The 23,675-nt window shown below is 39.9% G+C and overlaps 1 protein-coding gene across 1 annotated transcript in view; it reads left to right on the top strand.

Moving 5' to 3' along the window:
- Adgrb3 (adhesion G protein-coupled receptor B3) overlaps positions 1 to 23,675 on the top strand; it is a 718,298-nt gene that overhangs the window by 633,590 nt on the left and 61,033 nt on the right. The window contains exons 20-22 of the mRNA XM_032900877.1: positions 19,080 to 19,230; positions 20,762 to 20,831; positions 23,112 to 23,178. Of these exons, the coding sequence (XP_032756768.1) occupies positions 19,080 to 19,230; positions 20,762 to 20,831; positions 23,112 to 23,178 (288 nt within the window). The remainder of the gene's footprint in view (positions 1 to 19,079; positions 19,231 to 20,761; positions 20,832 to 23,111; positions 23,179 to 23,675) is intronic.

Here is a 23,675-nt window from a genome sequence, read left to right as displayed (position 1 = left end):
TCACTCTGGATTTTGTGGTTATCACAAACAGTGACGTTTATTGCTCTCCCATAAGTGCCTGAGTCGTTTATTGCTCTCTCATGAGTGCTTGAGTCCTGTATTTTGAACAGGAAGTGAAAATACCAGGATTGTGGTGCAGTTGTTTTAATCCGTTTCAGAGACCTGGGCTGGCAGAGCTTCCGATGTGAAAGCTAAAGGAAGTGGTCAGAGGGCACGGCTGGTATAGTACTTACTTCTAGGGCACCAACTCCCCAATCTCAATTAGTATGTGGATTTCTTTAAGGTATGAATTCAATATTAGAGTAGAAGAGAAAGTTCTAGTGGAAATATTGTACCAAGGATCATCGGAGAGCTTAGAATTCTTGTGTTGCATGACACTCTTCCTTGGAGTAGATGAACAAATGTCTACTCACTCTAAAAAGGAAATCATCAACAAAGGTACAATACTACAGGAGTCGAACATGTTGAACGAATGAGCTTATCGGAGTTCCCTTACCGCAGTACGAGTGAGGGATTACTTACAGGAGCAGAAATGAATTAAGGGCAGCTGCATCCGAGATAGCCCACCCAACATTGCATGTAGGACGAACGAAATCAGGAGGCACAGAGCACACTGAACATCTCGAACACGGCTCTACATGTGGAGAATATCCCTTCCAGGCAACGCCTCAGATCTCTGCCTCTTCTCAGCAGCAGCATGATCTGAGAGTGGCTTTCGGTATCTCATCTGCTTAGTTAAGCTTCAGGAGGGGAGAATCTAGTGCCTGTGGTGAATGTCAAAGACCTCTTGATGATTCTGAGCTGTTTACTTTCTGACTCTTAAGAAGCCTCTATTTAGAAGATCCCGAGTCTTAAGGAGCTTCCTTGTAGGATGGAATGTTATCAACTTGGAGGATATTAATATACAACATCTTTTCTAAAAATTTATTTCTTTTACTTTTTGAAATAATAGTATATCATCTGCCCCTTTTCTTTCCTCACTTTGAACCCTCCCATATACTTTCTCTTTTTCAAAGCCATGAGCTCTTTCTTTCATTTACTGTTGCTGCATACATATACACACATATACATCTAATAAAATAATGACAATAACAACAGACATGTTAACATGAATACAGAAAGCCCAGGAAGCCTTAAACGCACACAAAATACTGCTGTCAACTTTGGAATGCTGAGATCAACATCTTTTAACATTTTTAAATATTTTAGTTTTTTGAGAATTTTATACAGATACATACTCTAGTCACAGTATTTAAGCCATTCTCTCTCCCAACTCAAAACTCTTCTCTCTCCTCTCTCTCTCTCTCTCTCTCTCTCTCTCTCTCTCTCTCCTTCCAACTCCCTCCAAGACCCCTAACCTTTTTAGTACTTGTTTCCCATGCATACAAACACATTGCTGAACCCACTCGGTGTTGCTCCTGTGTATGTGTGTCTAGGGCTTCCCAATGGGGGTTGGATAACCTATTGGTGGAATTGATTCTGCGAAAAATTAATCACCTCTCCTCTCAGCTGCCATTAACTACCTGCAGTTCTTTATCTGTGGTGAGGCCTTGCGGTAAGGCTCTGTCCCCCCTGGCCTGTCAGCTTGGGTAGTCATTTTTGAGGTTTTGTGTAGGGGAGCCATATCATTCAGATTTCGTAGGTGTAGATCCCTGTTATGTCTGAAAGGCATTGTCATCTCATGGGAGGCATCCTGGTCCTCTGGCTTTTACAAAATTTCTGCCACCTCTTCTGCAATGTTTTTGGGGGGGTTCATCTGTTTGTTTCTTGTTCTGTTGTTGTTATTGTTGTTGTTGTCTTAGGTATAGGGGCTGTACTATAGATGTATCATCTGTGCTTCCTCGTAATAGCCTTCATATGCTTCAGAAAGATGCTTCGTTGATAAGAAGTGGTAGCTACATTTATCTATGGATATAAGCATAGTTAGTTATAATACAGTTAGAAGCAATAGTGGTTTAAGGAAATGTCAATATTACAGTCCTCTAGGATCTATGACCTCTCCAAACATGAGTAGTTACCAGGTTTACAGTATTGGGCCAAAGTCTCATCTTATTGAGGGGCCTTAAGCCCGAGTAGACAGCTATTGGTTCATCCCCAAGAAATAGGTGAACTATTTTACCAACTAGGGTTATTGTTCCAGACCAGTCATTATTGTGGTTCATCAGCTTTTCAGCTAAGACTACTGGTTACCTTCTTCTTAATGTGGATACTTCACTCCTTCTTAAAAAGGGGAACAAAAATACACATAGGAAGGGATAGGGAGGCAAAGTTTAGAACAGAGACTGAAGGAACAGCCATTCAGAGCCTGCCCTACATGTGGCCCATACATATACAGCCACCAAAACTAGATAAGGTGGATGAAGCTAAGAAGTGCATGCTGAAAGGGACCAGATATAGATCTCTCCTGAGAGACACATCCAAGGCATGTCCAATACAGAGGTGAATGTTAACAGCAAACCACCGAACGGGATTCCTGTCGGAGGAATTAGAGAAAGGATTGAAAGAGCTGAAGGGGCTTGCAAACCCATATGAACAACAATGCCAACCAACCAGAGCTCCCAGGGATTAAACCACTACCCAAAGACTATACACGGACAGACCCATGGCTCCAACTGCATAAGTAGCAGAGGATGGCCTTGTTGGGGCACCAATGGAAGGAGAAGCCCTTGGTCCTGCCAAGGTTGGACCCCCCCAGTGTAGGGGATTGTTGGGGAAGGGGGGAGGCGATAAGTGGGGGTGAATGGGGAGGGGAACACCCTTACAGAAGGGGACAGGGAGGGGCTAGGGGGATTATGGATAGGAAACTGGGAAAGGGAATAACATTTGAAATGTAAATAAGAAATACCCAATTAAAAAAAAGAGAGAGGAAATAAAAGGACTACTGGTTACTTTTCTCCCTTGGCACCCTGCATAGCAACTTTCAATACTCTGAGAAAAATCCTCAGGAAAGAGGCTTCGAGGTCAGTACCAGCTCAATTCCTCCAAGTCCTTTGTCTTAGGTGCGTAGTATATTCAGCAGTAAGGTATTCCATTCATGTACTGGGGGGTAAAGACAGCAAATGGCAGTAGCCTATACTGTTTTCTGCACCTCCTGAACTCCTCTATCCGATGACTAGGAAATCATTTTCCCTGGCTTGATCTTGAGATAGCCTGTGGCTCACCCAGTGTGGTGTAATTCCATTTAAATTACATAAATAGGATTGGGGATTTAGCTCATTGGTAGAGCGTTTGCCTAGCAAGCGCAAGGCCCTGGGTTCGGTCCCCAGCTCTGAAAAAAAGAAAAGAAAAAAAATTACATAAATACATGTATATAAACATACATATACTATATATTTAATTATGCTTATAAAATAGTGTTTCCCTGTGGTTTTCCCATGATCCTACGTGATTTTTGTCTTGTCTCCAGTATTGCTTTCCCTCCCCCGAACCAGTTTAATCCTTATTTCCTGCATCCTACTTACCCTATACCTAGAGTCCCTTCCTGCTCTTTTTTTCCCATAGTTCATTTCTACTTCTGCTTCTGCCATTTCCTTTAGATGATGTATTCAAATCTAAGGATTTGGAGCCGGGACACCATGAGGTCTTTGTCGTTCTGGGTCTGGGCTACCTCACAAAGTATATATATATATTTTCAGATCCATACATGTACTTTGAAATGCATATTTCAGGGAGACAGGACAGATCAGGATAGAAATCTTTATTAGTATGAAGCTTTAGATGTCTGGGATCTGCTCTCATCAAATAGTATTAGATAATAAGGTAGTGCCCAGCTTACAGATACCCACGGTGACCACACTTGAACAGGAGAGCAAGGGAGACCTGAGACAAAACATGAGACAAAACAGCCATGAGTCTCAGTCCTGGCTCTGATGCTGTGCTGTGACTTAAAAAGTTACTTGGTTTTAGCCAAACTTTTTTATTCAGCCATAAAATTAGTCACAGCAATTAGACTACTTTCCTATCCAACATAAGGATCAAACGAGATTTCATGTATTAGACTATCATGCAAATCTACTTCACAAATATCATTAATTGGTTGCGGGACCAGAGGGGAATTTTGTAGAAATGATGAAGGCATGGCTCTGAGTTTATTAACTGTAGTATCAATATTTGTCTTAATTTGAGACTGTCACAAATGATTCCACTATTTTTAGTTGACTCACAGTTTACATTTACTCGAGCATCATAGGCAGTATTTTATGAACTCAGGACAAGATAATCAATGTTTGCCTTGCATTTATTGGTGCCAAGTATAACATTTAGATTTCATCTCAAGTTATAGGAAAACTAGGACAGGGATAGCATTTTTTAAAAAAAAATAGCCAATTTGGTTTTCTCTCACATAGAGCATGGGTAAGCTCTATGGTGATCAGGAATGAATGAATTGCGTCTGACTTATATTCTGCATCCAGGACTACTCCAGTTCCAGCCATCATGTAGACATCCTACCTGACAACACCATGGAAAATGGAAAGAGATTGATGGGCTGTGCATTCTCCAGTACTCCCCTGTTCTTCTTCCATATCAGAACTCTAATCCTATGACCTTAACCTAAATAAAGGATGGAAAATTCAGTTTTCATTTCAGGGACCCATGTGCTTTTAAGATTCTATCATGAGAACAAAGAGAGAGCAAATACTGGGGGAAAGCAGTCCTCTCTCCAACAGAGATTAGAGAACACTTCTCAATCACCAGTAGGTAGTAACACATCTATTCAGACCAGAATCCTCTTTGAAGTCACCGATGGCTGCAGAATTGATTTCCTGGATATTACCCACGTGCCAGATACGCCATCGGACATAAAAAGGAAAGAAGTAGCCTTTCTCCTTAGAAGCCATAATCAGTGAAACAATAATAAAAACAAGAATTTCCAAAATGGGATGACATAAAAGAAAATAGTCTGATCTTTGTGAGAAGGGAAAGCAAAATTGGGGGATTGTTAGATACAGTTGGGATTTGCTGTAGTTAGGCATGGAACATTGCCCAAGGAACCTGGGGAAATGTATCTTTCTCTGAAAGTAAAGTGTTTCATTCATGAACAAGGGGTTGTAATTGAGAGCCAAATGTGGATCATAATTTAATTTCTCATAGAAGTATACACTCAGTGCACTGAGATTGAATGGGGGTAAGATAGAGAAGGGGGCACACATTCTTTATGTAGCATTAGCTTGCTTTGAATGGCTTCACTTATTTGCATAGTTTTGGCTTCATTGGGATAGGTAGACACTGTAGCAAGGTTCTCTTTCCTGGGGGATCCAGGAATTGAAACCCTGTGGCCGAGGTAGGAGGATAGTTCCTCTTTCTTCTGTCTCCCCTGCTCTAGAGCAGGCTCTGACCACGCCCCTCTTCTGAAGGCAGAAACATATGGAAAAGAATAGAATCAGGCAAGGTTGGAGGTGGGGGTGAGAGGAACAGTTTTCACCCACTTGAAATGAAGAGAATGAAATTACAGCTCTCCAGAGAAGACCGGGAACACATTTCCCCTCTCTCTCCACCCCTCTCCACCCTCTTCCCTTCAACCAGGGCTCAGAGAGCTTTCTTCTCTCTGCGCTACTTTTATGCTTGAGAGTAAAAATGGAGGGAGTTTCTCAACTCATCCCCACAGCTTTACACAGTATAATTTAAAGCTGCGATATAAAAATAAAGGGCTATACTTAAAAATATTTTCTAAAATCTATTTTTGACCAAATGTTCTTTTGTGTTTGGCCTCTCTTTTTCTTATTGACACTTCTTCCTGCTCTGGCTTCAAATCCATTTAGAAAGTGATCAGAGGAGATGGCTTAATGCATAGCCACGTCATTCCGGGGCCAAAGGGGCTTAATAAGAGAGCTTTGTTTCAAGTTACAAATGTTGCCCAGCTGTGACCATCCCTTAAGAAACAAGAGGCTATTGGATGGAAACCTATTCACTTCTTATGTTTTGAAAAATATCATAAAATGACGCTGGGCTCGTTTCTTGTTTTCCATCAACAATTTACTAATCCCCTTAGGCTCTGGATCAAGAAGTGTGTTGTAAGTGATAAAATTTTGGTATTTCTTCTAGAAAAAAAATGGGTAATGTGAACAGCCTATTTGGTGTAACCTACCTCCAATAATATAAACTCAAAATTACAAGTGTCTTCATTCTCCTGACCTCTCCTATCTGAGCTGAACACACAAGCGTTATAATTGCTGATAGGTGTCTTTATACTTACATATGTTTTATGCATTTATATTCTGAGGTAAATCGCGTATAACCTATTTAACCTAAGATTTTTCTGGGATTGGGTATGCAAGAAGTACCTTCATCCTGAATCTCTCAACAACAAAAATTTCTTAAGACATACTAAAAATACCTAGGGTTTTCTGGCATGAACTATTCCTTCCCAGTCTTTGCGAATATGTCTATAGCACTTACTTTCCAAAGCAATGCTGCCATCTGGGCATAGTGGTATTTGCCTTTATTCCCAACACTGATCATAGCCATTTTCCCCATGTGCTGGGAAAGTAAGAACCCAGCCTAGTAGGGCAACAAACTCACAGACATAATTATTTATTAAAAGAGAACAAACAGCTTGAGATACCACTTAAGTATCACATCAGATCAAGGGATTTTCTGCAGCTGAGTTCAGCATTTCCCTAGCAGTGAGCTAAAACGTATATTTGTTTTTGATGATTGTGTGGAGGGCATCAGAGAGCTGGCTTACATCTTTGGAGGTCCTTTTGAAGTCAACAAGAGAGTAAAATATAGTTGTGCCCTGGGGTGGCTCACTGAAAGGGGGAAAAAGGCAGCCCAGGCACGGTGGCATAGGCCTTTAATCCCCTCACCCCAAAGGCAGAAGCAGGCAGATCTCTGTCAGTTTGAGACAGCCTGGTCTACATTGTAAATTCCAGGACAGCCCAGGTTGCATAGTGAGGCCCTGCCTCAGAAACAAAAATGAATAAATAAACAAGGAAGGAAACTGGCAAACAGGAGGACACATTGACATTTCTCTACCTGTGCAGAGAGGACTAAAACCTGTGTTTTTATGCTATCAGTTATTTATCCAATGGTAAGGAGCTGGAACAAAGGCTCACTGAGCTTCACAAAGCTTCCTTGCACCTCCATCCCCCCTCTTCTCCCCCTATCTTTCTCCCTCCCCTCCCCCCTCTGTTTCTCTCTCCCCTTCCCCCCTCTCTCTGTTTTTCCTGTTTCTCTGTCACTTTCTCTCTCAACCCCCTCTCTCCTCCTCCTCTCTCCAATCCTTTGCAAATGAATTTCCAATCTCTTCAGCCGAGTTCAAACCTCTGATTTCTCACCCTCAGCTTTCACATCTGACTTTAGTCCTACTTGAAGAACAAAAGTACAAGCTGTCACAAATTGAGGTTATCTCACTGTTCATCCACAAAGGATACTAATCCATCCGCATCCACACCCAGCCCTTTTATCTGTCCAGAACTCTCTTTCTGTGCACTGGATTCCATTTCTGTGCTGCTAGATTATCACAGAACTTGTTGCTACTGCTCCTCTTTCCTGATTTAGAAGCTTCTCTCTAATTCTTCACTTAATACTTAAACACACTCAATATTGTTTTACTCTAGAAATCCCATGCCCAACGACCCTCCCATTAATTATGAAAATCTGACTAAGTGCTTAATGTATGCCAGAAATATTCTATGGCCATTGTTCCATGAATATGTCAAGAGCAGGATTCAAGGGATTCCACCAAGACATTACTGATTTAGAAGCTTCCACATTGGTTCTGCAGATAGAGATTGAACCACGGTTGGGAGGTGTTGGGGAAGAAGAGGGAGGTTCTTGGCACAGATCTTTCTGTTTCATTGGTTTTCCTGGGGAGACTGAGAGATAGCCTCAGTTAGGGTTGTGGAAATGGAGAGACGTGGATTTGATGGAATTAAGTAATGGAATAGGAACTGATAATTGATTAAATGTGGACATACTACAAGGATGCCATCTTGTTGGTGATAATAAGGACCTCCCATTGCTACCAATTACAGGAGGAGGAACTGAATCAAGAGGGAGGGCAAGGAGTTCCTTTTCAGACAGGTTGGGCTTGAAGTATCTGCGTTTGGGGAGCTCAGATGTAGGTGAGTAGGAATGCAGACAATAGTCACAAACAGAAGGAACCAGTCTTAGAGTTCAATAGTTTCTTTGGACGGTTTCTCTCCACTAATCCCCACGCTCAAGATTCCAGACTGCGTGTGCAGTATCATTCAGTTGGTTGGCTGGCTAGCAACAGGAATTTCCTCCCACGTGTTTTGAGAGTGCCAAAGCAGAGTCAGCGGAAAGTCTGCTTCCGTTCCTGCATACCGCCAAGGACAAGATTACTATAATTTGGCTTCTTTTCCATAGTTTTCATTGTTCTGAAATTCCTCTGAATATCACTCATTCACTTAAACTTTCATAACAGGTTCTGTAAGCAAGTCTGTCCATTCAAATGGTGTTCTAAATGAAAGTGTGAAGTCAAAACAAAATGCCTCACTTCTATTACTTTCTAGAGTACCTTTAAGAATGGAGGCTCTGCCAGAGTCTAACAAACACAGAAGCGGATGCTCACAGCCAACCACTTGACTGAGCATGGGGTCCCCAATGAAGGAGTTAGAGAAAGGACTGAAGGAGCTGAAGGGATTTGCAACCCATAGGAAGAACAACAATATCAACCAAGCAGACCCCCAGAGCTCCCAGGGATAAACCACCAAAGAAAGAATACACATGGAGAAACCCATGGCTCCAGCTGCAGATATAGCAGAGGATGGCCTTGTGGGACATCAGTGGGAAGAGAGGCCCTTGGTCCTGGAAAGGCTTGATGCCCCAGTGTAAGGGAATGCTCGGGTGGGGAGGCAGGAGTGAGTGGGTGGTTGGGGGAGCACCTCATAGAAGCAGGAGGAGGGAGAATAGGATAAGGGGTTTCTAGAGGGGAAACCAGGAAAGGGGATAGCATTTGAACTGTAAATAAATAAAATATCCAATAAAAAAAAAGCATTGAATCTAGTCAAGGTATCTAAGAGAACTGAGAATGTGCACGATGCCTTTTATTAATATTATTGAGATTCTGTCAACCACTTAAGAGCTTGTGGTGATATTAGAGTTGCTATCTGGAGTCCATATTTTCATTCCCATTGTACAGATACATGGAGGAAGCTGTGAGACACTGGATACCTAGTGGAAGATCAGACACTTGGTAGCTTCTGTTGCCCAGAGCCAGTTTGTGACTGAACTGCTGATTCTGAACCCTGGGTAGCCACTAGGATCACCTGGGGAGCCTTAGAAGTTCTGTTGCTCAGGTTGAATGCCATTCAGATGACAGCAGCCTAAAGACGTGGCAATGACACTCAGGCATTCATATATTTAAAGGTCCCCAGGGATAACAGTATTCTGCCAAGGTAGAAAATGTTAGTTTGATACTAAAACAGGGGGATCTTTCTTCATTTCTCCCCCAAACAAACAAGCAAACAGAAAACCAAACCATAGTTCCATTCTGTATTCCAGGAGGACCCTTGAGAAAAACATCCTAAACATTATAAATGTCCTCTTGACAGACAAACATTCTTCTCCTTTTCAAGTCAGCTGAGAAACATTTTCAAAGCCTGGATATTCCAGTAATGGCACCATCACCTTGTTTGCTATTTGCACTACAGTTGAAAGCATTTATTTGTTGTGGGTGTGCTGGGGCACACATGTGAGGGTTAGACGGCAATCCATGAAGTGAGGTCTCTTCTTCCACCTTGTGGGTTACAGGAATCGAACTCAGGTTCTTACTCTCATTAGGAAGAGCCTTTACCCTGCACCATCTCATTGGCCCAGAAAGCAACATTTGGTGGGGGGTAAATGTATATAATATATTTTGATCATGCATTTGCCCTCCACTGACTGTTCCCAGGTCCCACCTACCCAACTCGATGTCCTTTCTTTTTCTCACTTAAAAAAAAAAAAAAAACAAAACCAAGATGAGATGCATGCATACACACACACACACACACACACACACACACAGAGAGAGAGAGAGAGAGAGAGAGAGAGAGAGAGAGAGAGAAAGACAGAGAGACAGAGAGAGAGAGAGACGGAGAGAGACAGAGAGAGAGACAGAGAGAGACAAAGACAGAGAGAGACAAAGACAGAGAAAGACAGAAAGGGAGAGAGAGAGAGAGAGAGAGAGAGAGAGAGAGAGAGAAGCAGAAGACCAATAAGACAAAAAGAACGCAAGCAAACAAAGTCAACAAAAATACCACTGGTTTTACTTTGGATTGGCTTATTACCCCTGGGTCTGGAATCTGCCCTTATGTGCAGGTAATATACCCAGTGAGACGCCATCGGAGAAAACTAACTTTCCTTCACAAGCAGGTATTGATTGCAAATAGCTTCTCCGTCAGGGGTGGGATCTCAGGTTCACTTCCTCTCTCAGTACCTGGACCCTTTCTGGCTTGAACCCGTGGAGGCCTGAGTGCTGCCATAGTCACAGTGAATTCATCCGTGTGTCTGTCTTAGCGTGTGTGAGAGAGACTGCTTCCTCCGAGAAGTAAGTATTTCAGCCTCCTCTTATGCATAGATCCCTGAGCTCTGAAAGGAAGGATTTAATGAAGACATCCCAGTTAGCATTGAGTCCTCCAAATTCTCTTCGCTCTCTGCGTATTGTCTCGATGTGAATCTCTGTGTTAATTCCCATCTGCTGCAAGATGGCGGCTGAGTTAGGCACTGATTTACGAGTACACCAGAATATCACTAGGAGTCACTTTATTGCTAGAGTCCTTTAGCAGAGCAATAGTATTTGGTTCAGGAAGCAACTCCCCACCCACGCCATTTATTTTTGAGACTCTAACCAAATTTCTTTTCTTCTCCAAACCTTCCCACAGACCCCCCTCCCTGCTCTCCTTTGAATTCATGATCTCTTTGCTTCATTAATTGTCATTACATGCACAGCATATATGTATGTGGGTGTGTTTTCAGGGCTGGCCATTTGGCACTGGATAACCGGCTGGTGTGACATTCCCCTGGGGAGGCGAACCTGTCCCGCTCCCACCTTTGTTCAGTTGCCTATCTATCACTCCGTATAGACTTTTCTTCTTCCTTGTGTACGGTTGAGGGCTCATGGCTTTTTGGCATCTAGTCTGGCATATCTGTTGCTATCATTCTTGTTCAGCTCATGAGAAAACAACTTTTATTTGCATCATTAATGTCCCTGGTTGCAAGTGATCACGCATAATGTTTACAAGCTCCAAGGGAGTACCTGAGCAAGCGTATGAACCCACAGACAAATGATTTCCTCTACAGACACAGAATTCAGGGTACATCAATCCCTAGATGTGTCTTAGGGCTTATAAGACATTTTGAAGATTTTAAATCTCTAGTTAATTTTTGGTGTGGTCTTATTTAGAAAGTAACCTTCATTTCATCCTAAATAAAACTGATATTTTTTTCCAAATCTAGAAACAATGGGATATAATGTGGCACCTGATGTGTTTGGTACACAAATGTCTGGACTCCCCAAAGACATATTTCAAAAAATGAGATTTTTTTTCTGTTTTGTGTGATAATCTTTCCAAGGTCCTCAAATTATTAGCATGGGTTTTTTTTTTTCTTGAGAAACTTATTTTTGACATTTATGGAACAAGTTTTTATCTCTGTTCACACCTATCTGGAATTTTTTAAGTAGCACTGCCTTTTTTAAATATGAAATCACAAGAACCAGCAAAGAAGGTATTGAAGATGCTTATAATTAACATTCATTCTTCACTTCATTCACCCATTTTTTTGTGTTATTATTAACTATATTTGCAATTTTGTACACTTAGAGCTTATCTTCTGGCAGAGATCTTGATTACACAGAAAATAATGTCCTCCAAATTTCACAAAAAACTTGGTGGGAAAGATTATGAAGGTTCCTCCTTATACCTCTGGGCTATTGTTCACTTTTTGTTTTGCTTTTAGACAAATTCCACAAGGTAGCCTAGATGAACTCAAGGACCTATTGCCTTTGCCCTCAACAACTTCTGCTTAATGGTGAGCCCAGAATTTACAAGAAAGAAATAGAACTCATAAAATCTCTTCTGTTAATGTTCCCCATTACTGCAAAGAGGAAATACAAGGCACAGGCTAATCAAGGAGAACTAGTCAAAGGAGAGATATTGTCAAATACCTATAAATAATATTATGGTCATTATGTTACAGTTACAGCAATTATAGAATAAGAGAAACTGGATAACATGACACTATTATGCCTTTTCTATTTGGAGTCTTCATTCAATAATAGTTTACATCTAATTTTCCAAAATGGTGGGCCTTTTGTTCATACCTTTTTAATGAATTGTGTCATTACGATTAGGTGCTCTATCCCAGTGACCTCAATGGACAATGTTAGTGGCATCTACAGAAACAAAAAAGACACCTAGAAATGGTACATGTGTCTGTTTTAGTTACGATGACTTGAAGATAGTCACTTCTACATGGATATAGTTGTAGTCACTCTATATAAAACCATTTTGGAGTAACTTCAAAAGCAACGATGTGGCTGTGTCCACATTAGCCTAGCCAAGATCTTTGGTGTAGAGGGCAATGCATGGTAGGAAAGGGATGATGTCACTCTTCACTTCTAAGCTATGTATCTTTAGTTATTTCATTTCACAGAGCCCCACTGCCCCCTGTGTAAGGCATTTCCATCTCATTGCTGCTAGAAAAGCCAGTGTTTAAAATGGAATAGGGGTCTGAGAGGTTTCCACTCATCCTTTAATAAGAAGTCAAATATCTTCAAATTTGTTTGTTTTACCAGTGAAATCTCAGTCCCTATGGTTGGCTAAGCTCCTGATGTGATGTAACCATTAGCATTTACTGAATATATATATTCTTCTAAAACATGTAAATCCACTACCTGCAAACTCATTGCGAGGATTAGTAATGGTGTCTCCTCAAGTCTATAAGTGACTGCCTTTACTACAAGATTATAATGTCTGTCTCCCACCTGTGTGAATCTCAAGATAGGCATATTTTGTTTTTGTAAAAACAACAACAACAACAACAACAACAAGAAAATAGTAGGTTTATCAATGACACCAGATAAATATCTAAATAACTTGATTCATGTGGTAAACTCCATGAAACCAGATAAATTCCTAAACAGTTTGATCCATATGTTTAAATGTTATATAATAAATACAATATGTCCTGTAGGTGCGGTCTATAGACGCCGCCACTTTTTAGAGTTTCAAATATTGTATTGAAACACTTTATCTCTGTATTCTTTTTTTTCTTTCATTTTTAGCAAAATTAAACTTCTCTACAAGGAGAGTCTTCATGGAACTTTTACATTTTTGTGTCTCTATTTTAAAGGCTCATTTTTATTTTTAAAGTATTTATAACATGTACAGCATTGCTTAATTTTTTTATAAACAAGTTTTTGAGTGTTTGGAATGGGGAGAGTATGATAGTCTGCATTTTTATTAGATTCTTGAAAACCTTGCCAAATAAAAAGCAATAAAAATTACATTTCCTGCTAAAAAACTGACCCCTGGAACTGTATAATATTTTTTCAAAATAAAACTAAAACTAAATAATTACAGTTTGAAAAACATTGGTAAAATAAACTTCTCTAATAAATTAATAAATAAAAAGCTATCTGTTCCTGTGCTTCTAGTACTCAAAAGATAAAAACTAGTTAAGTGAGGTCTGCTTTCAATGAATAAATGAATAAAATATAAGAGAAAGCATAAGTAAGCAACATTAGAAATGAAATGGTTTAAGTTGTAAGAAAATATTGTAATAAAATCATACTTTAATACATTGAAATACAATTATCAAAACTAACTCAAGAGCAGATGAATCACCCGTCTCCTTTAATTAGACAATTTACAGTATTTTAGAATTTTCAGGAGACAGAAGCATTTGACAACCATATTTTTAAAACTTGTCATTTTAAGTAGAATGTGCAAGTTGAATGTTTTTAAAACTTCATTTAGAAGCTTTGGAAATCAGAATTTCTGTAGAGGAAGAGTTCAAGGAGACTTCTAGACATCAAGAACAGATAAGACCAAGTCGTAAGGAACTCAACATGTAGCTTAAACTTTCAGAAAAATTGACCACAATTGGAAACAAAGAGAAAAAGTAATAAAGGGGCACTTTGGTTGGCTAAAGAGAGGTATTTCAACACAATTATTTCTAGGCTAAGATGTTATACTAGCTGGAGAGCGTAAAGTTGAGCAACGTATAATTACACAGAATTACCATTTCTGTTGATAAAAATCAGAGTAGTGGTTATTCTTAGAAGAACGATAATGACTGGGTAACAGGTAATTTTATACATTCTGATGTGTTTGTAGTTATGGAGGTGAATTCATTTGCAATCTGTCAGCTTGATGTCAATAAGTATACATTTGTAAAATGTACTAAGCTTTACCACATTTCGTGATATAATAATTAAAAATTCACCCTTTAGCTCCAAAAGAATTGTTGCTATGTATTGTGTTTTCTACAGGTGTGATGCTGGGGTGTTTGTTTACTGTTTGTTTTGAGACAGTGTGTGTGTGTGTGTGTGTGTGTGTGTGTGTGTGTGTGTGTGTGTGTGTGTGTGTGTGTGTGTAGTCCTTGCTGCCCTGGGACTTGCTCTGCAGAGCAGACTGGCCTCAAACTCAGAAATCAGCCTGCTTCTGCCTCCCAAGCACTGGGATTAAAAGTATCCACCACCACACCCTGCTTGTAGAATGTCGTTTCACTGTTATGGCCATTTTAAGGGGCAGACTTTTTTTTTTATCCTTAATTTTCAGCTAGGGAAAAGGCAGCCCAGAAATTTCAGTAAATGATATATGCAGTCTGTGGACCCAGGAGAGAAACTCTGCCTACTCGATTCCATTGTGTAAGGAAAATGGAAGGCCCTGTTTTGGTTAGGAAGATGCTTCAGACGGAGGCATTGGGAGTATGGAGATAGTAAACACAGACTGTCTGTACTTCATCAATAACAGAGGAAATGAGTCCACACCACGGAGACAATAAAAAGCAATACTGGACAACAAGAAGAGTGGAGATTGTGAGGACCCACTGATGTTAAGGATCCACAGGGCCCTGCCCTTGCTGTACCCTGCCCTGGTCTGTGACTGACAACTGGTACCCCCAGTTGTTTAGTATAATAGGTGTTTCTTCTGGCAGCCTCTATTGTATTGGGACCAGTAGTGACTGGTTTCTGAAGCTGTGCTGCTTGTGAAGCTTCTTGGTGGCTTGCTACTTAGATGGGCATGAAGGGTCCATCTTCATCTCCCTTAATGGTTTCTCTGATAGGATCACTGTCACATCTGATATCTGATATTAGCATTTGCTTAATATAGCTCTTCCGATCTCTTCAGTCCGCATCTTCCTGTGCCAGTGGATTTGGGGGCTTTTCGCACAAAACCATTGCACAAATCGATTTTTAAAATCAAGTATGAACGGAATTTTTGTTTGTTTTAGACATTTGCCTGTGGGTTTAAAGCTATTGTGATTTCTGATATTTTTGGAAACATTTTCCTATCTATCATAATTTCTGCTTGTTCGCTCTCTTCTTAATTGAATTTATTGATGCCCCTTATTTTTACTTTTCCTTTGCTAACTTACGAATATGTTGTTTCTACTTTATAATGATTACCTTTATTCACATAGATTATCATAAACCTTCAAATATATCTGTCATATGTAACGTGGTCTCTCTAATATAGCAGAAGGGGAAAACAGAGGCTTAGCATATTTTTACTCTCCTCTGTTTCCTTATAGACCTCCTGTCTCTGGTGTTTTGACCCTCACTGGTTTTGGTTTGATTTTCTATGTGGCTACATTTTTAAGATGATATGAAATATATTAAATGAAATTTTATTTAGATTCAATATGTTTTATTGCTTTTATTTGCCACATCTCTCATTTCTTCCATTCTGTCCACTTGAAATTCTTATTGGTGTTTTTATATTGTCTAGAAATTCTTTCAGAGAGAACCTTAAAGTAATAAACTTCAAAGTCCCTTTCAATTCTAAAAATATACTTCTGCCTGTCACTTGGATAATAGTTTGGCTGGGGTGTAGAATTCTAACTTCAAAGTTCTCTTTCATTAGAATAAGGATATTTTCTCCCCACTGCCTTCTTGGATCCTGGCTGGTTCACAAAAAATTTAATATCACTCTGATTCTTATTCCTCTGGAAGTAATCATTCTTTTAATTTTGACCATTTTTAAATTTTATTTTTATTCAATATGTTAACAAATTTCACAAGACACAAGAAGACTGTGTGTCTCTCTGGGCAGGTTTCCTGCCTGATCTACCCTGTAGCCAAGATTGGATTGAGTTCTGAAGAATTCTTCCACAATATTTCTTCTTTAGATGCTGTCTTAATTAGGGTTTCTACTCTTTCACAACCCTCATGACCAAGAAGCAAGTTGGGGAGCAAAGGGTTTATTCAGCTTACACTTCCACACTGCTGTTCATCACCAAAGGAAGTCAGGACTGGAACTCAAGCAGGTCAAGAAGCAGGAGCTGATGCAGAGGCCATGGAGGGATGTTACTTACTGGCTTGCTTCCCCTGGCTTGCTCAGCTCGCTCTCTTATAGAACCCAAGACCACCAGCCCAGGGACGGCACCACCCACAATGGGCTGGGTCCTCCTCCCTTGATCACTAATTGAGAAAATGCCTTACAGCTGGGTCTCATGGAGGCATTTCCTCAACTGAGGCTCCTTTTCTGTGATAACTCCCGCTCAGGTCAAGTTGACACACAAAACCAGCCAGTACAGATGCTGTCTTTTATTTCATTTTCTTTATTCATTTGTTGGAGAAGTCCTATTGAACAGATCTAGGATTCTTCTGTACATTTACATAGTGGCATATTTTTCTCTTTTCTGTATTGTCGCTGCTCTAAACACTGAGCTCAGAACTGTGGTATCTACCTCCACTCTGCTCTCATCTGCTTTTAATGTTTCTCTAGGACTGCTTTTAGCTTCTGGTTTGTGAGAAGTAGTTCATTTTCATCAGTTGCCTTCAGGAAAACAAATTTTTTTTAAGGTTCCTAAGCATTGGGGCTAAAGGCTACACCACAAAACTTAGCAGCACAAACAGTGTTCAGTTTACTAAATTACATTTGTTTTCTTTTGCAATATAGTAGCACACAGCAGCTGTGATAGTTCAACAGCCTGTGGCGAAGCAGGTTAAACAAATTTTGATGATAAACTTGAGGTGCCAGTGAGTGAGTCTTCAATTTGAAATTGTATCTATAAGAACACGAGTATCATGGGAGTCGAGAGTAGACTGAACAGCGCAAAGAAGGGGCCTTATGGCCTGAAGTCACTGTGCTGGGTCAGGTGGTCGAAATGACTGAAAAGACATTGAAATATATCCCTGAGATAACTGGAGTTTGATCTTTATCAGTGGGGAAAGCCCTGCTACTGAAGAGACTCAGAATACTTGATCCTTAGGAGTTGCTGCTGTAAAGTGTGGAGTGTAAGGGAAAAGCAATTAACGAGTCCTAAGTCTCACACGTCAGAGTAATGATGCCTGGGAAACAGATAACATTCATGGAAAAAGAAATGGCAGTCACTTGAAAATTACTATTCATGAAAGTTGTTGTGTAGAAGTTATACTATTAAGACTTGGCAAATATAACACGTTAACAATAACAAAACAAAACAATAACACCAATGTTCATTTTACACTATGCTTAAAATCTCAGGAACAGACAACTTTCCTGAGGGGTGCTTTCCTGTCCAGTGATTACTGGCCCATTTGTATTGACTCTTAAGAGGAGCCAATAGTTCGTCTTTGTTCTTTATCAGAAAATTTATCAGATACAGATTATCTTATCTCTATCTTACATGATCGGAACTACTTGGAACCAGTTATCAACTAGGCAACTCAAGACATCAGACCCCCTCCCTGGACTAGAAATATGAGTCAGATTGTCATCTTCTGTTTTGTGCTAGAATCCTGCATTTCCAGACTCTGGTTTTACCCTTCAGTGATTATGAGGGAGGAGACTAACTCCAATGCCTTCAAGCCTGCTAATCTCTAATTAGCAACCTAACGTCTTTGTTTGTCTATTTTCAATTTCTGGGAACAAGGCTGCCTGACGAAGAAAGAAATTGATTCTGCTGCTGGTTCTGGTTTATGAGGAGTTGTATTGCAACAAGATGTACACGAAGAAGTCATACCAACAGGGAAATAAGGCGCAGCCTCTATAAGACGAAGCTGCTGGTCATTTGCAGACCAGGCACAGCTAATGTTCCACACATTTAGGGTGATTAGATTGCGTGAAGGAAAAAAATATCTATGAAATCATAGCCGTGTACTGCTGGCAACTCAAAATGAGCTCTTCCAAATTACCTGATTAAGACACGCATAGCCAATGTGGTAGCATTGGACACAACTATTAAATGCTTTACAATGCACTTTGCTTTTGTTCTAGGCTGTGAGCCAAACCTTATGTTGTATTTTGCTGTTATAACCCGGGTATCACACACGTATTGAAAGCAAAGTTGTTGGTTTTTTTTCATTTTTTTTTTTATAAAACTGTCGAGCTTGTCAGTATAATCTTAGCATCAACACAGACATATCAAAAAGTAGAAACTCTTGGTTAAGGAAGAGAGATAAAGAATGTAGCCAAAACAATTATCCATGATGTCTGCAACTTAAACTAGAGAAAGGATCATTTCCATAATTTTATTAAAAAACAACAACTAAGGCAGTGATTTTAATTTTCCTTGCATTTAAATTTATAGTGGGCGTTCTCCTCATTAAAGACACTGAAAACTCATATGGAACCGGGGCATGTATTTCTGTGTTGCGCAGATTGTATGAAGTATAAAGGAGATAAGTTTCTGGGTCCTGTAGACAGTTTCTGTGTCACGTCCCTGTGATTTCTATGTGAAATAAAAGACAATCAGGACTTACCCACTTCCAGTAGAAAGTATTGCCATATCCTTATAATCATAGAACTCCGGGGCTGAGGCAGGAGGATGGCAAGTTCAAGGCTCTATGGACCACATGGTAAGACCCCCTTCTCATCTGAGAACAAAGGAGGGGTGAGGACCGGAAACAAAGAAGAGAGCAGTCCAGTCCTCTGACTCTTAGGTCCAGGTTGAGTATGCACTTCCTCCTTCTGTCTCCACAGAGCATCTGCACGACCACCACCGCCTTCTTGCATTTTTTCTTCCTGGCTTCATTCTGTTGGGTCTTGACAGAGGCGTGGCAGTCGTACATGGCTGTGACAGGAAAAATCAGGACCCGGCTTATAAGAAAACGCTTCTTGTGCCTTGGATGGGGTAAGCATATTAATAGGTTTTGAGCAACAATGTCATTGAATAGTAAAAACTGACTGGTCCCAGTCTGACTTGAGATAGGAAGTGGAAATATATGAGACGCCATTTTCTGAACATCCACGGGGTCGTTTGGAACTTTATAAGGGAATAATTAGAAAGTGTTTTAGTTAGCAAGCTAGCAGATAAAATACCTTGAGACCTGAGTTAGCTAAAGTTAGAAAGACAATATGTTTCCTGCTGGTATTTTCTGAAAATGCAAATGCTTTGAATTGTTCGGGATCCCAGATCGTGATATGTGCTGGACATGTAGCAAAGCCCTAGGAAACCTCTAAGTGTTCTATTCCAAGAAATCTCCAAACTGTTAACGAATAAGGCTACTCACATCACAGGGAAGAAGGGAGCCATTAGTGAGGCAATTAAACTTCACATATAGTTAAGGGGGTCCTCAAAAGTAGAAACATACAATTACCACCGAACTGAGGATTAATTAATTCACTGCCCATCGGTATTGGGGAAAGTTTCCAATTGCTTCATGGCATCAATGCCTCAAAGATCAGTGATTTCCTGGGGCCAGTGAAAATGGAAGAATAGTTATTTCTTTTAGATCCATTCAATCAAAACATTCAATCAACAAATAGCATATAGGATGAGGAGGGAGAGGAGACAAAGAGTATCACAGGTATAATTTATATTATACATGTATATTTCTCCGTATTAATTTAAAAACATGGCTCCTCCTCATTGAAGATTATAAGAGGAAAGAGAGGCAATTGAACATGCAAACATGACCCTCTTAGAGATGATGAATAGTCAAATATGTTTATGTACGTGGTGAAATAAGTCTTAAGGTCAGAATCTGTGTAGATTTTCAGGTAATTGAGTTCTCTATCCCTACATTTTTGTTGTTATAAGTAAATTGAAAAGAAAATGTTAAATGATAAAATTAAGTTTTGGTGTCTTGTTATAAGTTAAACTTGGTGTTGATCAAGATGTGACCACCTGAATGTTCCACTCCTACCACACTCCATCCCACCAGAGTATCCAGTGTCCTGCCTTTCTGGTTTTATAACTATAAATTTCCTTTATAACAGTGCAAACCCATGGGGGGGGAAGCTTAAAAGATGTACTAAATCTGTGTTATTACTCCTCTTTAAAACCAAGTTAAATGCAGTGGTAACGTAGCAACAACAGGGCAGTTCACTAACTTAAAAAAGAAATAAATCCACCTGTCCTGCAGTGATTTGATGTGTCAGGATAGGCTGGTACCCAGGGAATACCTCCCTCTTCTCAGAGGAGAAGGGGACTGGGGTGGGAAGGGGCTGTGTGAGGTGGGACTAGGAAGGCTTGCAAACGATTCCATGAATAAATAAATTTCACCTGTCTCTCATCATTTCTCACTTGTATATATAGTGAGGTGACCCCTCCAACAGTAGTTGCTGTGATCTGAGCACCTGGAGTTTGTCCAGGCTTGTCCTGGGCAAGTGTCCACGGTGGCTGTATCTGCACATGAAGTGTCATCTTGCTTTTCTTGCAGGGCTGCCAGCTTTAGTAGTGGCCACGTCCGTAGGCTTCACCCGGACGAAAGGATATGGCACGGACCACTAGTAAGTCCATCTACAATGTTACCCCTGTTGATAACTAAGGAAGCTACCAATCAGGTTTTACTTTGCTTAGCTGTTGATGCTATTCCCTGTGTCACTGAGTCATTAACAATTGACAGAAGCTTAAAGAATGATGCAAGGTGGCTTATATGCACAAAAGTAAAGAAGGTAACACAGCTCTCTTCAGAATCCTCGTGTCTGTCCTAAGACCAGCATATTTTCCTTTAAAGATATACCGATATGCAGGGTACATGCCGAAATGTAAATACTCTTTGTTGGGATCAGTAGTATTTCCTGTTATGTTTTAGGGTGTGACTCTTCCATCATTTTCAAATATCACCGATGCCTGTTATTGTTATCTGGTATTTCAGCTTCTGTTTCATGGTGATATCATACTTCAATTCCAATTGCAGTCCAATGGGTCAGGAGCCAGAGTCCATATTAGAAATCGCCTAGGCTATGTAAGAAATTAGAGAGGGGTATGATAGACCACCTTATGCCTAGGATGCTCGCAAAGTCTACAAGGCAATTTAATATTTCTAATTTAAAGCATTATACTTTCATCGTTTAATGAACCCATTTTCATATTGAAGATATGAGTTCAGAGTGCATGAATATTATTATTAAACTTAAAAACAGGGCATTCTGTAATTGTTTCCAGGTATAAGTTAGGAATTATTGATAATGAAGCCATATGCTGCACTCAGCTAATAAAGAGTAGCTAAAGGGACATCCCTTCACCTACCCATCCCATGGCACCCTCTTAGAGCAGGGAAAAGTTTCTGTCTTTGGAGTTTTTGATTTTATATGCAGTCAATACCACTAAAAAGAATGCCAAGCATTTTTTCCATCTTTATTAATTGGGTATTTCTTATTTACATTTCAAATGTTATTCCCTTTCCTGGTTTCCATGCCAACATCCCCCTAACCCCTCCCCCTCCCCTTCTTTATGGGTGTTCCCCTCCCAACCCTCCCCCCATTACTACCCTCCCCCAAAGAATCCCATTCACTGGGGGTCCAGCCTTATGCCAAGCATTTATTTCAGGACTGCTATTAACTATAGCATGGTTACTGTAAGTTATTACCTTTTCTAATAAGGTAACTAAGTTGGTGTATATCAAGTATTTGCAAAACACCTTGTTGGTATTACAGATATTTCCATTCCCCCCTTTAAGTTTGTAAAGGTCAAAAGCATACCGAGTCTGGAATTGATCTTTGAATAAATACAGACATATTTGTAACTATGTATACTAGTGTTTCTGTGTATATAAGTACTAGATTAAAACTTTGGTATAACTTAGAGAGGCACGTTTATGCTCTAGAACATTTGGTTTTCTATGAGTTTTGACAAATGCCTACATTATGCAACCACCCTGTCAATAATTGTAGAGCAGATTAGTGTTAGGAGGCGCATAGAAGAGTCCCTGTTCATATTGCAACTTTTGAAGGCAGCTCACTGTCTGTATGGACGGAGACAGTAAAATACCAGGAAATAGTTGCATGAGGTAATGTCATGGCTGCCCAGGAGCACTAAGATCCAGTCCCTCACACTTTTGTCATCACCTTCCGCAACCATTGGCATCGAGGCCCCAGTCTGCAGACATCTGAAGCTGCGCCCTCTGGCTTCTTTATTTCCATTTGATTCAGAGGACGAACATTTTCACCCAAAAGAGTTCCCTAGCTCCATCGGTAGAATCCTGCATCTCTTGGCGAAGTTAGTCTATGGAACAAATGCAGCTGCACTCATTTTAATTCACAATCTTCTTCCAGTGACTGTTCTTGGTAGTCAGGGAAACAGTGGAATTAAAGGGGTGGGGTGACATAAACAGGAGCTATCGTTTCCTGCCTTGGTCTTTTTTAAACCAGTTTTTCCTAGTATCTCAATGGCTCTCAAGGAAAGCAGATAACTTCCACTTCCAAGACTCCCTAAACTCACTCTAAGAGTCTGTCAGGAGATAAAGCAGAGTGTGCTAGGTGATAACCTCTTTGCAATGAGAACAAATATAGATATTGCAAAATAGAAATAATTTGTCTAAAATATTTTAACCCTCTCAAGGTAAAGACAAGTGGTTAAGTTTCTTTCCAGTGAGAGATATGTACTGTTTCTTACTCATGAAATGCTCTAACTCTAGGTGTTTCTACAGCTTCTAGGGTTTAAGTTATAAGCCTTTGAAATGTGCCAACATTGCAAGGTTAAATTCTAGCCTATGCTGTTGGCATCACGATTCAGTGGCCTGATGCTTATCACTGATTTTTGTTAGTTTTATCTAATACTATTTTTAGCTGCTGGCTGTCTCTTGAAGGAGGACTGCTCTATGCCTTCGTTGGACCTGCAGCCGCTGTTGTCCTGGTAAACACTGAATTCACTTACTTAATTGCTTAGCAAAATAGAGATCACAGAAGTTCACTTAGAGTGACAATTTTGACTAAGTGTTTGGTGGGCAGAAATTTTAAATTTCAATTACTTATTACTTTATTACTTTAATTTTAATGTCAGTTGTTTCAATCCTATATTGCTCTAAAATATTCATATTTAAGTAATAAAGATTATTAAACTCGGGAGAGTAAAATTCCTCTTACAGTGATTTTAGATATGTGATGGCACTCAAGTTAACTTCAATATACTCCTCTATAAGATTTAAGATTCTAATTCTTTATTATCATCACACCTCTATATTAATTTTGAATATTGTATTTATATATGAATAGGGAGATTTAAGACTGACACTTCCAAAAGCCTTTACCTATCAACCATTTATCCATCTGTATACATACATACATACATATATACATACACACACATACATACATATATGAAACTGTCTCAACCTCAATGATACAATCATT

The sequence above is a fragment of the Rattus rattus genome, chromosome 4, assembly GCF_011064425.1.
Source record: "Rattus rattus isolate New Zealand chromosome 4, Rrattus_CSIRO_v1, whole genome shotgun sequence".
Lineage (NCBI taxonomy): Eukaryota > Metazoa > Chordata > Mammalia > Rodentia > Muridae > Rattus > Rattus rattus.
Note: the sequence above shows the minus strand (reverse complement) of the source record. Positions and strands in the feature narration are given on the sequence as shown.